This window comes from Melopsittacus undulatus, chromosome 2 (genome assembly GCF_012275295.1).
Source record: "Melopsittacus undulatus isolate bMelUnd1 chromosome 2, bMelUnd1.mat.Z, whole genome shotgun sequence".
NCBI classification, from domain to species: Eukaryota; Metazoa; Chordata; class Aves; order Psittaciformes; family Psittaculidae; genus Melopsittacus; species Melopsittacus undulatus.
Window position 1 is genome coordinate 111,015,548 of NC_047528.1, and position 18,635 is coordinate 111,034,182.

Here is an 18,635-nt window from a genome sequence, read left to right on the forward strand (position 1 = left end):
GCTTTTAAACTCCTCCATGTACTTTCATGCCATGTAACACATGCTCTTGGCATCAGGTTATAAGAACACCAGTTTGCCAAAGTGTGTCCCAGCCTTCACATCATTTCAGGTGCTTTTAACTGGAAAACATAACAAATCATTCAACCAAAAGAGAAGCATCTCTCTGGGCCACAGGGGAACCACAGGGAGCATGGAGAAGACCAGGCTCCCTACCAATGCCCAATGCAGTGTGGACACTATTTGTCTGTTTCAAAAGACAATACCACAGCATCATAGAATCAGCTAGCTTGGAAAAGACCCTTAAAACAAAGTCCAATCATTACCCCAAGAGAGCATGAACATGAGGCAGTCTATGCCATATAGGCTTTCTCTGATACTATCCACTGACGAGGTATGGGCATAACCAAGGTGTCAACCTCAATTGCAAAGACAGTTCACAAGCTTTGCACAGCTGTTAAGTATTCTTCTGGAACACAGGCATGCCATGAACCATGTGAAACATTCACATTAGGTTAATGAGGGGTGGTCTCTCTATGAACTTTTGTTCTTAACCTCTTTCCAGCAGGTCACCAAGTGGATTAACCTCTCAGGTAAAACTGTGACTTGGGAGCTCTATGCATTCATAATACCAAAATCATTGCTGGATCTGTATAGTCAAGGTCATAAGACCTCTACCTTGCAAAGTCTGTTCTGTGGTTATTTGGTGAGATTTATCCCACTTCATTTCAAAGCTTTTTTTTCCACATTCAAAACAGGAACATACCCACATGTCACGTTCCCATCAATCTAACAAGGGGACAATCAGTTTGAAGAGACTCTCCAGACTACAGCTGCTGATGCAGCACCTGCGTGAGGGCCATGCAGAATTCAGGTTTAGGATCTTGCTTTTCGGCTTCTCTTCCTTTGAAAGGCTCTTTGTGTGTTTTACTTTGCCTGTCTGCACTTAACACACTAATGGATATACTCGCTGCCTATCAAAGCTGAGAGCTCAGTCTCCCAGTTAACAAAACAAGAGTACATGTCCCATTCATCCACTAACTCAAGAGTTCAATTTACAGTCTTCTAGTCCTTAAATACACCTTCTTCTGGTGATATAGCTCAAACAACTTTGTCAATGCATCCAGCAGCCAGGTCGTGACCGCCCTTCCAGACAGAGCTCTACTAACCTCTCTCATGCCCAAGTCAACCATGGACAAATGCCCCAGGCCCACCACATCAGCTGTACCCTGTGCACAGGTGAGTACCTATAGGCCAGGATGCTGTGAAAACAAACTCACTGGTCTTGCAGCCTGAGTGGCTCATGAGCTGAAGGCACCCAAAGGTGAGATGCCATTATGTTAAAATCACTGCATCTTCAGAGTCCCTTCCTCACACATCCAAAGGGAGTGCCTCCTTACCTTATTAAAGGCAAATGGCTTTTCTTATACTGCTGACAGAGAAGACTCAAAAAGGAATAAAGAAGATAATAGGCTGCCAGAGGCCCAATTTGCGCACCCCAAAATTAATGAGTCATTCCAATTAAATTATTTGCCCTAAATTAAAACTTATCACCAAAATCCAATTCTCGTTTCATTAAAGAGGACCTCCCTAGTTATCAGTTTTTTTCTTCCACAGATTTCTTTCCTTTTAAAGGTAACCTTCATGGAATGGGAAACAAAAATGCAGTTGCATTTGTTTAAGCAGCCCAAATGTCTTATTTTTTAAGACCTGTTCCTCGTTTCTATGGATGTCCACATAATAAATTAAGACATTAGGCCAGGCAGAGCCTTGAGCAACATGGTCTAGTGTAAGGTGTCCCTGCCCATGGCAGGAGGCTGGAGCTAGATGACCTTAAGGTCCTTCCCAGCCCCAACCATTCTGTGGTTTTGTGTTCCCAGAAGATTCCCTGGAAGACCAGAGAAGTACAAGAGCATGCCATCAAGTAGAGGATGTAAGGGGAATCTGGCACATGAAGAAGGAGGGAATTGTGAAAGTAGTATTGCCCAAGCCTCAGCAGCCTTTTGATATCAGAACAGAGAAAGCTTGCAGCTCATTTCTGGGGATCTCCAAAGGGCTTTCAGCAAAAGACAGGCAACCAAAGGATGGCAATCCCAATGTGTCTGAAAAACAAACCGACTTTTTCATTGCATTCACAGGCCTTCACACTTCACTACTACTTCTCACACAGGGCTTGGTTCCTCCTACCTCTGTGAGAGATCCAGTGCTGCCAATGACTCTCATTATACAGCCATGTACTCTCACTCTTTAGCCAACCTTTGTCTCTTTCCAGGAGCAGCCTTCCTCCTCTTTGCTGTTGGAGATTAACACTTTTAAACCTAATATTTGCTTTTTTTTAAAGGCATTTTCAAAAGCTGTAGCTGGGTTTTGAGCAAGTGCTCCTCGTCTGAATACTCTGTAAATGGAAGCCATATGTCGAAGTATCTGCTTCTTTTTTGTCTATTTTGTTGTGTGCACATTTGGCAAGTTATTTTTTTCCCCTTAACTATCACATTTCAGGCTTTATTAAACCAAGCTGCTATTCTGTTATTTTGGAGGGCTTTTTTTTCCCCTCTTTCCCAAGCAACCAACCACTGACATTTCAGCAGCTCTACAGCAAATGTGATATTAAGTCATTATTTTTTCCGACTGTTTCTTCACTTTCTGGTGAGTAAGGAGCTGCTTCTGGGATAGCAATTCCTGTGTTTCTAAAGATAAAAAGAAGAGCTGGAGCTCTGAAAAAGGCATCAAAACCCAAACCCTGAAAACCTATTACTTAATGCAATTTATCATTTGTTGTTTTTTGTGGAAAGCAGCTGGAGGCTCAGTCTGTAAGGCATAGCATGCATATACACCAGAACGACAGACTATGGATCCGTTCAGGAGTGATGAGGGCCAGCAACTGGATAGAGACAAATCGCAGGGACACAACGGTTACCGCAAGGGTCAATATGCGCCATGCGGACACAAGGATGCACAGCACAGAGCCTATGCCTACCTGCCTTTCTCCACTCTTCAAATCCTCAACTTACTTGTAAAAAGACAAGTCTCATTTTAGAAACGCTATCTCCTCTTTCCATTTCCTGACATGCCAATTTCTTTCTTTCTGTAATTAATTGCTATAAAATAGCAAAATGGAAAGCTTTTAAAGTAGGAAATAAATTTGCTTCTTTCTACAAGTCTTGATGTTGTTTTTGAGCTGCTGGCTCAATTTAGGTTTATTTTAAAATCTGTTTCTAGCCAATTCCAATTTCAGTTGAAATCTTGGCTCCAATGAAGCAAAATTCCCTTTAATTTCAGTGGAATCAAGAATTTGATCCAGGTTCTCGTCCATTAACACACAGCTACGATGAGTGTAGACAGTAATACAGCAGCCAAAAACACAGAACATGAGCTGATGGACCCCAGGAATCTGGAATTTCATCCCATATGGAGTTTTGAGCACGGCGGATTTGCGGTATCGACTCCACTGGCACCAGTGAAACAAGAAAAAACAGGCAAAAGGAACACGCTGTTCCATGATGCTGGAATTAGCAAGGCTTGGTTTACTGCAGCTATGTGTTCCAGGTCCTGTTGCCTCATACCTTAGAAAACCTTGTAAGATCTTCACTAGTTTTAGTCAGGGTGATAACCTGCTAGCTGGCATCCATGTGTCTCCAAACCAACCTGCAACCATACAGCCTTCTATACATCCCATTGGAAAGGGGTGCACAAGGAGACTGGGGTCCACTAGTGAGAATATGAGGACAGGAGCTCTTACTGGGGTAAGGTCATGGAAGGTATGAGGGGTGCTGGAGTGAACTGAGCAAAGCAGTGCCAAGCAGAAGGGCAGCCAAACATCATAACCATACAAATAAACACATACACACTTTGTTTCCTTAGGAAGCCAAGCTACTCCCAGTATCTCTAAGGTCTGGGTATAATAAAAGCTCAAGCAAGCGAACTGCAAACCTGGCTAACCTCAGCCTGGCAGTATTTCTTTCAGATGAAAAGAAGAAAATAAAATGGACAGTAAAGATAGGGAAAAGGTTGGTCCGAGACAGAGAAATGTGGAGCATGATTAACCTCAGCTTTCATCCGTACCGCCAAGAAAAAGACAAGCTGATCCTGAAGTTTCTAGTGGAGCCCAGCTATAAATCTTTTCTCATTATTTCAGGTTAGAAATCCAAAGCTTCAGATAAGATTTTTAAAAAACCCAAACCAACACATCTTTTCTCATTTTCAAGCTACTCAGCAGCTAAAGGCCTGCTATGGACAATGAGTAAGATCATTATTCCTGTATATCCTAGTACTTCTTTCTGCAAAGTGATCTCAAGAGGTGGTAGCAAAAAATTGTTCCTCACTTACAAGACACTGGACATATCTGAAAGGGGCCTACAGGGATGCTGGAGAGGGATTCTTCCTCAGGGACTGTAATGATAGGACAAGGGGTGATGGGCTCAAACTGAAACAGGGGAAATTCAGGTCAGATATAAGGCAGGAGTTCTTTGCTGTGAGAGTGGTGAGGCACTGGAATGGGTTACCCAGAGAAGTGGTGAATGCTCCATCCCTGGCAGTGTTCAAGGCCAGGTTGGACAGAGCCTTGGGTGACATGGTCTAGTGGGAGGTGTCCCTGCCCATGGCAGGAGGTTGGGAACTGGGTGATATTAAGGAAGTTTCCAACCCAAAGCTTTCTGTGGTTCCAAGGAGAGAGCAAGCAATGAGAACCAATGACTTAAGATGACCAAGGGGCTATACCCTGTTGTAGGCAAATTGGGTCAAATCTCAAGGCTTGAAACAGGTCAAGGCAATTCTGTTGTGCTACCATGGCCACTGCTGTTTCAGCAGTGGGAACAGGAACGCACTTGGCTTTATAACAAATGGCTATTTGCACTTGGTGGTGGGACTAGGTTTTTGCTGTGTTTGGAGCCGAGAGCAGTATATTGTCCCCACTCCACTGTCTTACAGTCCAGGCTAAGACCTGGGACAGTCAACTGAGACAATCACAGTGAGAAATAACAAGGCAAACCCTTTCACAGCACTGGCCTGAATCTGGATCACACAAAATCAGCTGATGCCACTCTACAGAGACACTCGAGCTAAGCTGATTTATATCACTATGGAGCTGGCTTATCAAATCAGGATCCTTCCTCCTAGCCATAGAAAAGCATTCTGTGTATTTTATGTGCTACTTCTTTCTCCAAAATGAGTAAGCATTTTTGAAGTATTCTGTTTTTGTCTCCTGCCTTGCACCTGCAATGCAAGCACCAAAATATTTCCAGAAAAACCTCCTGATTTATGCACTAAGTGCTGAGATCCAACCTATATAACAGAGCCAAACCCTATGCTGCATAGTAATATCCCAGCCATGCCTGAAGATAAGAAAACAGAAGAGGCATGAGGACACTACGGGGAGGCCATAAAAATACTAGATGGGGAGTGTCAGGATGTTCCTTGGGAACACCAGGTGCAGTTTCCTGTAATTTATGACTTTGGGCAAAACAAAGCAGCTCAGAAAACCTAGAAAGACTGTCACCAGTACCACTGTGTGCTGGAAACCCTGGAATTATTTTGCTGGTAGGAAACCACAGTCTATGGTAACAGCAGAAGGGAGGTAGCAAGACCTACTGTGCTTCAGTTCCCCAGGATGATTCCCTGCTCTCTCAGCTTATTTTCTCCATCAAACTGATCTGCTGTCACTTCCTTCTGAGCACGCTGGTCCTGTTTCTCCCGGTCCCCATAGTAATCTGAATTTATCTCCTCCCAATCTTTTCTTCTTCTCCCTCACCGCTCCCAGTAAAATGATCTCTTTTCTTCCTCCAAGCAAATTCATACTCCCATGTTATCTCATTATTCTTTGCAACAGCATGCCAAGTTCAGTGTCATTTTCCCATTGGGGCTATGTCCTGAAAAAGACAAAGAGGTCTGTGCTTGGTCTTACCTACTGCAGACTCCGTGGAATTGAAAGCACTACAGCGTTAGCACTCAGAAAGATTCCTTCAAGTTCTGGGCTCTGCGCCGACAAAGCAGGGAAGCAAACAGCATCTAACTCCCACATCCTTATTATCTGGCTCAGCAAAGGAAAAACAGCTTCAGCTCTCTTCAAACCGCTTTGCTTGCAGTGCTGGCTGAAGAGGTGGAAGGCCAGGAATGCTAAGGGAAGAAGGGCTTGCACCACAGCTCTGCTGAGCTCATAATCAGCCCATCTCTGGTGTCCCAGCAACCTGCTACAAGCACTAACAGCCGCCAACCCTGTATTCTGGTAGGGAATAAACTCCAGCGGAGATTGGCAGAAAGGGGTCTGGAAACATTAAAAAGGATGCATGGCACCCTAAGGACTGCTCACCTTGGGCTTCCCATTACAGCCAATGGAGGGACACTGACATTGTGTCTGATGAGCTCTGAATTACTGCTTCAGCATGAGCTGGGCTGTGTGTGAGAACAGCCTGCTTCTCCTCACTAACGACAAAGGGAGTGCAAGGTGACCCACTCCAGTGGTAACACCTACATTTGGTTGGATGAACCCCACTCTAGTTCATTGGCTCGGGCCCCAAGCTGGTGACCAGCAGAAGTTACCTCCACCTGATATGTGACTTCATGCTTGTACAAACCACACTCATGTTCCTTGCTGCAGTTCTGCTTGGAAAGCCGTTTTGCAGTCATAATCATCTCTGTCTTCAGCAATGAGGCCAAAGAGCTGAGTGGATGGTGCAAATCCCTTCCTTCCCCAGCCCTAGACCCAGCTCTTATAAAGGGCTCACTGGCAGAGCATTGCTTACACAGGGGAAGCCAGACTGGCTTCAGCTGCCTTCCTGGGTAAACAGTTTCTCACTGCAGTGCTTTACCAGTCACCAGCACAAAGTCTGATTTCAGGGGAGGGGACTGAGAGGGGGCACAGCTAATCTAGCACATAGAGTTAATAATAAGTCTTCTATGGTTAAATTCCAGCAACAACAAATACATCTTTATACCACTTTGAAACAATGCATGGTCAGCCTGAACCTTTGCAAGCAAGGAGCTCTACAAAGGCAATTCACAATGGAGAAAAGCTACACCCTGTGGTTCTTTTCATACACAAATGCCTATCAGTTTGAAAGGAAACTGTAGGATTTGGCCTTTAGCTGCTATACGTTTGACTTGGAGTTTGTGATTAGGGCTGGGCAGTAAACAAGAATTCCTCTTTGTGAACATTTGCTGCTGACAGTTCCAAATTTGATTTCATTTGGGCCAAAATCACAAAGCCCTTTTGATTTTTGTTTCTTGTCATGAAATAAACATTAAAGCAAGGGAGAGCCCACGTCTTTGAGCAGCCAATAACTGGTAATCACAAGAAATGTTAGCGAGCCTGCAGGATTCCCAGGGTCTGAGCACAAACGCAAACCTGAGCTCTTCATACTCAGCTGAATAATCTATCTTTCAGATAGGCAGTGGCAATGCTGTACATTTATCTCTTCCCGATTTTGACTAGAAAAAGCACCTCAGACCTGTAAAACCTTCCCTATTAAATTTTAATCAAAGCCCAAACCAGTGAAATGCTTTAGTTTCACTGAAAAATTCCCAACCATCTCCATTCACAATGCTGCCTTGCTGTAAAGGCTCTGGCCTGCAAATACAGCAGCCATCTGCTTGCTCCTAGTTGAAAGAGTTATTCCTTTAGCCTGACTTGGATAGGCCTAAGACTTTATCGCAGAAACCTTTTAAACCCCATGGCTGCTAAAATCGCTGTGCCTTTTGTGTCTGTGACCCTGACGAAACAAATAAGGGGGCTGTAAGTAGATGATCTTAAGGTCCTTTTCAAGCCCAGCCATTTTGTGATTCTATGATTATAGGAATTTCTCCACTAATATTCAATACCTGAGAAGGGCTTGAAGATAGAGCTCTGAAAGAATAACCCAAGGTGATGCTGGGAAAGGGCCAGTCACCACATCCTGGTTACAACTGATTCTCCTGGAACAAGTCACTCAACATACTGGAATGAGCAATTAAACATCTCATTTATAAGGATAATAATACAGTAATTAGTAAAAAAAAATAGTAAAAGAAAAAAATTAGCAATGTACTTTTGGTAAACACATATCATGTCATCCCAGGCTCGTTCCCTTTTTTTTTGTAGGATATCTGACATAAAAGATAATGAAGGAGCAGTGTATATGATGATGTGATATATTTTGACTTCAGAAGGTCCAACAGTCTCTTGAGCAAGCTAACAGAATATGGAGGATGTTAAATCACCATCAGGATACTTCAAACAGCTCTAATCACCAGACTGCTATCCACCAGGGATTTAGTGGGTTGCTACCACAGTCCACTGTTGTGCCCTGATCCCTTCAATACTTTAATTAACACCTTCATAATAGAATGGAAAGAAGGCACCTGACTTTCTTTGATGACACCAAGTTGGGGGCATGTGCAAGTTCTTTGGAGACCAGGATCTCCAATGGTCTCCATGGAGAAACCAACCAGATGGCATCCAACTATAGTGAACACAAAGTGCTATGCTCAGGAAGTGGGGGGGGAAACAACTAATGCCTAAATACAGGAGCGGGGAATGAGCTACAGACTGTGCTGCAGACCAGTAAGAGAGGCTTAGAAAACAGCAGAGAGAATGAATAAGCAAAAGCAATGAGGCACTCATAAAAAAAGAGTAAATCTCATCTCATTCTGTGGTTAGGTAAGTGAAGTAGGGTACAAAAAACACACCTGGTACTTTTATCTGCACAACTTCATCCTGAACTGGAACTCTTGCATTGGTTTGGACAGTACACTTAAGGAAACACGTAGACAAACCAGACGTTAGTGAAATACACATGACATAAGGGTTGGAAAATATGACCTGTGAGAAGCAGTGAGACTGTTAAGATGGACTAGAGAGGTCTGCAACACAAGGATTAATGGGCTTCTAGCAGATAAAAGGTAGTCTGGAGTAAAAGGAGAAATTACCACCACGTGTCTTTGAAGGGCCAGAAATAATTGGCAGCAAAATCAATTTGGATCATAAAAGCTTTCCAAGTCAAAGAAAGTATAATAATGGCCATGCACTGGTTGTGCAGGCACAGGGTGTCTTCAAAGAATACATGTTAAGGGCAGCTACTGTATAGCTGATCTTGGCTGACTGCATGGAGAAGGGCCAGACTAACCTCTTATGGGTCCTTCCAGCTCTTTGCTACTCTGATCAGATGCCAACAGGAATATCCGGGGTAGTAAACAGCAAGATTCACTAATAGCCATTACACTCCAACTGAAGCAGCACAAAATGCTTTTTGAGTGAGGTGGTGATTGAAAGCAGCTTCTCCATGCATTAACCCCAGTGCAGAGAGCGCAATACAAGCATCTGGTAGCAACTGAGCTGGGCAGAGACAGATGCTTCCAATCCAATCTACCCTGCAAGCAGTGGGTCAGAAAGACAGAAGAGATGGCCATGGGATGCCTACTTCTACCAGCAGAGTTGGCTTCAAGGTTAAAAAGGAGGAAAGACTTAAGAAGAATACTTTTTTGCTGTTCTTTCACTACCCCTCTTCTAGACCTCTGCAATATGTTTCAGCTGAGAGCAGACATACAGACTTAAGAGAGGAAAGGAGCAGACTGAGTAAGCTGTCTATGCAGAGATGGGTGCTGGCTGACAAGCTGGAATTGGCTCTTCCCTTGAAAATATAGAAGGACATGGGCACACACATTAGAGAGGTGATGACCCTCTTTCTGAGGCATGCTGAGTTCACTGAGCAGAGCTCACCTCAGGGAAAGCTGACTTCCTCAGGTTTGGAAAGGACCTTCTCTTAGAATGCAACTCCATCACCCTGCAGTGATCTCAGGATACACCAAAGCCCATCTATTTCAGCTGGCACTGTGGACATGGAAGTGGTCTTCTCTGATTAAATGGGCTCTGGCATCACTTTAGTACCTTCCTACCTGTTTGTTAGTCTGTGCTATAGCTATCCCATTGTTTCTAGGGGTAACAGGGGCTGGGTTTTCACACTGGCTATACAGATAAGGGAGTTCAGCTGGGGGAGATTAAGGACACAGGCACACAGCACAGTGAGGAGCAGAAATACCCGTGACAGTGCTAACTGAGCAGCAGAACAAGAAGCCCCCTATCACTGCCAGGGCATGAGCAGCTACCACTGCAGGATCTTTCACTAACAAATCCAGGCATCACCAATGTATGCAAGGCTAGCAAGGAGACTCTGACCTTGCTTTGGTCTCCCTGGGCTTGTTCATAGAGAATCATTGACCATCATTCCAGGAATCCTCCTGCCAGATTAGCAGGCACACCTGTTGACCACCCTGTTATTTAATCTTTTCAGGAGGTGTATTTTCTTTTTCTTCCTTTTTACATTTGGGATGCCCAGAGCTTCACATAGCCAATGGTTTTAAATGTATGAGCACAAAAAGAAGTAAATAAATACACTGAATAAATACAACTAAAAAGCATAAACTCAATATCCAAACTCCTTTCATTTTTACTAGCGGCAGGCTATTTTTCAGGCAGACAACCTCCAAATCTGAGAATAATCATAATCAATATGAGAAAATAATAGTCAGAGAGGAAAAAAAGATTATTTTCTAACAGATACTGTTCTGTAACAAATTAGTTTTATTAGTTCAGGTTATTTTTAAAGCACGGTTTTGAAATGATGAGTATAACTCTTCCAAATGGAAAAGGATTTTTGGAGTTATATTCTGCTTGGGTTTTTTTTGGTTTCGTTTTTGTTGGTTTGCTTTTTTTTTTACCAGATTAAATTTAATTTTGGGAAAATCAAAGCTCTGAGTTTCACCTAATTACAGGGTTACAGGACCTGGGGCTTTAAAAGGAAGCATGATACTGCAATGAGTTTGCTCTTTATATCTATGGTGGGCGTTAGAACAAAGGTTATCCACAGGTACCTTGTTTACAGGCACCTAGAGTTTAGGTGTGCCAAAACCTGTATTTTCTCACCCTCAGAAAGGTGACAGTCATTTAGAGCTGGACTCCCACATATTTAGGTGAAAGCTAAGCCACAGAACTCAATTTTCCTGCTTAGGCCCATGTCTAATAGGCACAAATGGAATTAATAATACATGTTCATGGCTGTAAAATTCATTTGTACCTATGTTTTTTCTTGGCAGGTAAATGGAAATGGTGTGCTGTCAGATTTTACCAGCAATAAAACACCTACAGCCAGTTAGCTATGCAGCAAGGCAGGGTACACCTCCAGGGCTTGGTGAGTGCATTGCACGCTCCAGCAAACACTCAGCCAAGCCAGGAGAGCTGCTATTCACACTGCTGGGGGAGGATTCTGTGCAAGAAGACTAAGCAGGAGCTTTCTGTCTCACTAAACTCACATGTTAAGCATCACCTCTGACCATGCATCCAGACTTCACCTTGCAGAGAAACACTCTGTATGCTACTTAGCCCCCAGCTTGCCAAGTGATACCAGCAAGAGTCCCTTCATGCATGCATTTATATCCAGAGAGATTCAAACCCTTGTTGAGGGACATAAAAATCTGCAGCCTTTGGGGTTACCAGACAAAGCAGAAGAAAAAACAAACTCCTGCCTGAATGATAATGTAGAAGCTGAATATATCTGTAATATGTATCAAACACATTCATACACAACTATCTATATAAGCTGCTCTATAAATATTTTAGATAAATAGGCAGATAGACAGAATGGTGTGAAGATTAAAAGCAAAACAAACCAAAACTGAGTAAATTCACTCATTTGGTATTCTGGTCTGGACAGGATGGAACAAACAAACTCCATAATGCCCTTACCAGTATTGGTGATCTCCTTAGTGTGTTTATTCTGTTATACCATGAAAGGATACTGACTTTGGGGTTTCTCTAAGATAGATACAGATCCCTCCACCCACTGTGTCTTGCTCTTTGCTTCTCTTCTCAGGCATGTTGCTTACCTTGCACGATCAAGTAAACCTGGGCAGTCTTGGGGTGATGCTGCGTCTGCACTGAACACGTATAGGACCCTTCATCGTAGACATCCACTTTCTGGATCCGCAGGCTGTATTCCAGGGGGTTTCTCTTCTCCAGCTCTACTCGAGGGTCCAGAGACCACTTGTCCTCTCCAGCAAAAATGATACCGGAACGGTTTAACCAGGCTACCTTGGAGTTTCTGTCTTCTACATAACACCTGCAGAGGACGAGAAAGACGAGGGGGAGATTGACAAACCTCTCCATCATCTCCATTTTCCATTTACTGCTTTGCTCACAAACTCCACAGTACACTCTTGTCTTGCCAGGGAACCACATCATCTCCTCACCATTGCTGCCTCATGGTCACGTATTTCACAGTGGTTTTTGGGAGGGTTTCAAAACCCTTTGGTCCATGGGATCTGTAGTCTACACCTGCACCAAAAACAACTTTGAAAGGCTACAAGAGCTCCTGGTCATTAAATCCCTTCTAGCCCTGCTAATGGGAAAGGTCAGAAGGAGTTCTTCCCATGCTTCTCCTTCACCTTCAAGTATACAAGAGTGTTATTCCCAGACCCCTGCCAGCCTGGAGGGCAAAGGTTCAGGGTTGTGTCAGACAAGGGCACAGCCACTCCATCCCTCAGTTTCAGCAGCACAAGGGGAAGGAGCTCTAGCATATGTCCCCTCTCCATCCCCTTAGCAAGAAACAGCTTTGTCAAAAAGGAGGTTCATTCCTCCAACACCACCTTCCTAACACACACACACACAGTCTTGCCAACACACATCTGCCCACTTGTGCAGGCAAGTGCATATTTCAGGGTGCAAAGGAGAGTTTGAAGGTGGGTCACTGCCATCCTTTGACACATGCAGCATGTCCCAGCTGAGACAGGAGAGGAGGAATAACAGCAAGGGGCAGAAGGCAGAGGAGCAGCAGCAGGACCAGCAACTGCTATAGCCTTGGCTGCCAACCACTACAAGGCAGAGGGTAGGCTAACCCAGTTGGAACTGCATAACAAGCATTTTGTTCCTTATTAGAAGGTGCTGTGAAGACAAATGCATTTTGGGCCAAGGCACCTGCTCTGTACCACTTCCCACCTCCAGAAGTTGGCTTGCACAGAAAAGGAGATGCCGATGAGAGGTCTAAGGCTGAAGAAGACATGGGGGCATCATTTGTTTTTCACCCTAGCAGCCATACCCATCCAGGGCCAGGCTCAGACAGGCTGAGAGGGTTTGCCCTGCAGCAGCACACACCATGTTTGCTCTGCAGATAAAGAGGGAAGCTTAGCCTCCAGAGCTGTTGCTCTTTCACCTCTCAGAGCTCTGCCCACAGCCTACCAGCATCCAAATAATCCGGCACCTCTCCCCATAGCTAATCATGCATGCGGTGTGCTTGCAAGAGCAAAGAGAGAGGATAAAGACTGTTGCTTCAAGATAAGACAAGTATTTGACAGTAGGTTTTCATACAGCCTCTTAGCACAGGTCAGACATTTTCCAAATTCCTCTTTGAATGCATTTCATTCATGCTGTGCTGCAGCTGCCATCCCCTGTGACATGACCCTACCATTCCAGCCACCAGCTCTCATCCCTTCCCTTTAGCATGCCCATGGCTCCTCTGGTGTTACCTGTGGGCAGCAGGAAGGCCAGGCTGTATGCCCATCAATGGGAGGCATGCCATACTGCTGGGCAAGCTGGATGCAGCTCTGATACAACAAACATTTGCTTTACAGAGCAGTCCAAAAGGCCCAGTCAGTACTGGCACCATCCAACCAAGGACGACCAGAGCCCACGATCCTGGCCAGGCAGGCACTTGCCCTAAGGAAAGCTCTCAGCTGTGATCTATGTTGGTTTTAAAAGCTGTGCTTTGGCAGGGCACTACCTGTACATGTAGAAACCAGCACCACTGTGACACAGTTGGACAGAGCCTTGGGTGACATGGTCTAGTGTGAGGTGTCCCTGCCCATGGAACTGGATGATCTTAAGGTCCTTTCCAACCCATTCTATGATTCTACGGCACTGCCCTGGTTCAGATGGGCACCCCAGACTGTAAGAACACTGAACCCCAGACCCGGGAGCAGGGACCCTGTAGGCACCTACAGAGTGTCTCCAGATCCAGCTGCATTAGAGTCACTAGCCTTGCACACATTTTAGAGTCAGAATTGGGGGTTAAGTCTTTTCCAAAGGTGTTCAGAGCCCCTCTCTGGATTGTGAAAGCTCCAAGGGGGTGGCCATGAGCGGCTAAGCAGATTAACAGCTAAAGTTTCTGAGTCATCTCTGAAAATCCCCCAGCACACCAATGCATTGCACCAGCCCTGACAGGATGCTTTCCAGACCTACACTGCAGTGCTACGTGGTACAGTGCAACACACTGTGGCTCTGCTTGGAGGGAGCAAAGATGACCCTGCAATGTCAGGAACAGCTCAGTGATGCAGCTGGAGCAAAGCCTCATCCTCCCTCTCCTATGGGACACTCACCCAGGGACCTTCCTTCCTCTTTGCTGAAGAGAAAACATGTCATGATCTGTCCTTACACCCCCTGAGGTCAGCCCTATGGAGACGGCCAATAGCTACGGTCAGATACCTTTGCAAGGAAAATGCCTGTTCCAATGCCTGACCACCCTTTGGGGAAGAAATTGTCCCTAAAATCCAACATAAACATCCCCTGGCATGGCTTGAAGTTGTTGCCTCTTGCCCTATCACTTGTTACTGGGGAGAAGAGACTGATCCCACCTCCTGGCTCCATCCTCCTCTCAGGCAGTTGTAGAGAGTGATAAGGTCCCCCCTTGAGCCTTCTCCTCTCCATATGATGCATCTCAATATGTCTATCTGCACACGCTTACCCTCTTAGTCTGCTAAAGATGCCACCCAGCTGTATGGATCACGCTTTAATAAGGATTTATGGTGATGATTTTCACAGTGTAATAAGTGCTAATTCAATACTAATAGAATATTAAATGGCACGTTAACTGACATTCTAACTACAATGCAATAGGAGTATGGCATCAGCAAGATATCAAATGACTCTTATTGTTCACTAATAATCAATAATCAAGTTCACAGAGACAGTCAAACACTTTTCATTAGGCTTATTGAAGGCATTAGCACCAGCATTAGTGAATGCTAAAAAACTACTTGCGATCTATCCATTTTGCTTTTCCTTAGAGGTTCAGGTTTAATTTGCTGACATCTCTGATGCAGGTAACAAGAGGACCAGCTAGTGGTGATGGTCATGACTTGAATGATCACTGCAGGGACTTGGTAATTATTGATCTTAGCACCAATTCAGACCACAGAAGGACACAAAAAACCTGCTGCCCCTTTAGCCATCCTTGGCACCTGGGTTTTTTTAGTGATGGTGCCATATTTAGCTGTTACAGGTGGGTTTCCGGTTCTCCCACAGTAGATAACAACCACACGACAACCAGCCAGGACAGGATGGCTGGAAACTGGATGTGGATTACCCCAGCCTCAGTTTCCCCACTTGCAAGATGATGGGGCTGAGCTGTGCTGGAGGAGGGTGAGAAGAGGAGGGGTGATACTTTTGCTGCAGGAGAACTCTTTAGGACCTTTAGCAGGAACCATCACTTCAAATGGGCATCAGTCAGCAACTGTATTGTGCACCGCTTGTGTTTGCTGGTCTTTTCCTTTCCCTTACTCTCTTTTTGTTATTTCCCTTTTCATTATTATTAGTAGTAGTATTAATAGTATTAGTATTATACTTTATTCTAGTTATTAAACTGTTCTTATCTCAACCCACAGGTTTTACCTTTTCCCCGATTCTCCTCCCCATCCTACTGTATGGGGAATGTGAGTGAGTGGTACTTAGTTGCCAGCTGGGGTTAAACCACAACGCTCTCTAACAAGCAGTGCTGGGGCAAAGCAGCACTAGTGCAAGCCTGCCTTCATAGACTCTGAGATAAACTCCATCTGGGTAAAGAAGATGTATTTTTTTCCCTCTTGTTGAAAGCATTTGGCTTTATTCCTATTGATAGGTGGGAAAGCAAGAGAAGAAAAGGAGAGGGAGGCTCAGCCATCCACAGTTCGTCTGATGAGCACCAAGGCTGAAGGTCTCACTACCCCCTTGACTCCTAGCCCCAGGGACTCCTGTTTCTCCTCCCATCAAGGCATTCCCACACTGTGCATTGATTTCCTAGCATGTTGCTGTAACACTCCTCGCAGTTGATGTTGTGTCTGTCACTCCAGCAGCTCTCGGCCCTAAGCTTTCCACCTCCCTTCCCTCTAGGGAACAGATGGGCACGCTGCTGAGAGGCGGCATTTGCTTGGAAAGCCCCAGAACTGTGGGCTGGAAGCCCCACTGCCAGGGTGGGAGATGCAAGAGGTGAGGAGGAGGATATAGGAGAGCTTGGGCTCACCAGCGTGCTTACTGTCCCGCCTCAGAGAAGCCAGCACAGCAGCTACGGCCCTAGGCTATGGAGATAGACTGAGAGTATATTATTGCCTTCAAGGGGGTCTTTTCAGGGTAAGTTTAATGGTGTCTGGAAGGGGTGGATGATATTTAGAGCCTAAAGTGATGAAGAGGCAGGAAGGAAGCCCTCATAAAGTTGCTGTTTAAATGATTACTTTAACATGGCAGGGATTTTACAGCATTATCAATGATGTATTGGGTCACCCTGAACCTGGGATAATTGTTTTGGGTTATTTAAGTGGTGTTGTCATTCCGAGTAAGTATTTTTGTTCACAGCAGACCCAATCCCACCATTCTCTGCCACAGCCCCACTAGTGAGAAGTGACCTGCTAGGATTAATGAAATACTTTGCCAGCAAGCTACAGCTCTTACCTCAGATAGGGGAAGAAATCAACAAATAGTGTGGTTTTGGACTGTATTTTCTACCCTCTTTCTCCAAAGCACATTGTGGCAACAGCTCTGTCATAATTCCCACACTCCTCTTTAATCATCTCTTCACCATTAATGCTTTGATTGGCTCTTCTGTAAGACAATCTCTGTGCAGCAGGCCAAAACTTGGTGCTGCACATGCGGTGAAGCACCCGAAACCCACCCCATTGCACTCGCCAAGGGAGACGACCCCTTTTTGCCAGAGGATGTCACAGCCCGCCCTGGATCAGATCTCCTGCCTTCCCCTCGGCTCTGTGATGAGCCTGCTCTAATCTTCTCACTTCACACAGTCGCAGGATCCAGCTAACAACTTCTCCTGCTGCCCTCTACCCCCAGCAGCAAAGTGGCAATAGGGAAAAGAGAGAGGGATCAAACACGGCTTGTTCGGCACAAAGCAACGTCAGCTCCCGGCTGCCAGCTCTGAACGTGCAAGACAAACTCTCTGTTGTGTTGTGAAGTATGATCCTGGAAAGCTAATGTGGTGGTTAAGCACAGTAACAGCAGCCTTGTGAGGAAAGCTCAAGAGCAAATCACGCTCACGCTGTTCAGTCTTGTCTTTTTATGCTGTTCAACACTTCCCAGCATGGCAAGCAAGACTTGAACACAGCAATGGTCAACCTGGGGGGATAGTAAGACCCCAGCCCTACTGCTGTGCCCCAGCATGGACATAAGCAGAAAGGTCTAGGGACAGACCATGGGCATGCCAGCCCTGACCCACTGAGGCAGGGTGCTCAGAGGACGAGTCCATCCAGACCCCGCAATGACACTGCAGTGCTGGACCCTGCAGCACATCAAGAGCAAGGCAGTGCTGCTGCTGCAGGAGCCTGTCCCTGGTGTACAGTCCCCAGCAGAGCACATAGGAGCACACAGTCTGGAGGGCTGATGTAGGAGCTGTTGGTTCCCACTGCTCTGGATCAGGATCTCCTCAGCAGGAGATGCTACAGAAGACTCTCATAGCTGAGAATACCTTCCTCTCTGCAAAGGTGAGGGCCTTCTAAGTGGATGGCAGTGAGATACTGCATCAACCAAGCATCTGAAACCTCCTTTCAGCCAAGCACCAAAAGCCTCATTTTACCAAATCTGAATGCACACAGGTATGAGGTATTGCTCAAACTCCTCCTTCTTCTCCCTGTTGCCACTGCTTCTCTCTTTCCCCAGCCTAGTCCAGCTGCTGCTCCTCTCCTGATGCACCACAACCCACAGCAGGGTCACTGAGAGTGAATGCTGTGTCAAAGCAAGATGGACTTCCAAAATGTGGCATAAATAACTCCTGAGCCATTACTGCCAGCGTGATAACATGGGCCCTCAGAGGGGTTTAGAAACTACTGCTTAAAGCCACTCTTGCACTGGAAAATGGAAGGAGGGGGATACTGTCCGTGCTTTCTTTCAGCCATATGATGCTGTGACCTTGGTCATTATACCTGTCTTCAGGTATGTTTGCACTCAGGTGATGATTTAGGGTCATTCCTACTTAAGCCTAGTGTGTTTGGCATGGGTACCTCCCCTTGCTTCATATGGATGGCTGTTCAAAGTCTTCCTGCTCTGCTTATTAGAAACCTAAGTCTAGAGTTATTCATGGCTGGTTTATAGCCATTCCCTCTCATACCAGCACCATCCTTTAGCTTAAATAGCCTTCCTCTCTCCCCAGTGCTTATCTCCCAGCGTGTTCACAAAGAGCAATCATATTCCCTCTCAGCCTTCATCTTGCTGGGCTCTACAAGCCAAACTCTCCTAGTTTCTTCTTGTGTGATTGTCCTACACATCCCTGTAGCCCTTCTCAGCACCTGCTCCAGTGTGAATTCCTCTTTTGTGACCAGAATTCATACCCAGCTTTCTAGATGAGGACTCCCCATTGCCTTGTACAGAAACGTTCCTATCTCACTCTCTCTCCCATCACCTCCTTTTAATGAAAGCAAAAAAGAAT

General features: G+C 45.3%; 1 protein-coding gene across 1 annotated transcript in view; it reads right to left on the reverse strand.

Annotated features, from left to right (window-relative positions):
- Positions 1-18,635, reverse strand: part of LSAMP (limbic system associated membrane protein) — a 298,010-nt gene that overhangs the window by 143,821 nt on the left and 135,554 nt on the right. The window contains exon 2 of the mRNA XM_013128443.3: positions 11,848-12,080. Coding sequence (XP_012983897.1) covers positions 11,848-12,080 — 233 coding nt within the window. The remainder of the gene's footprint in view (positions 1-11,847; positions 12,081-18,635) is intronic.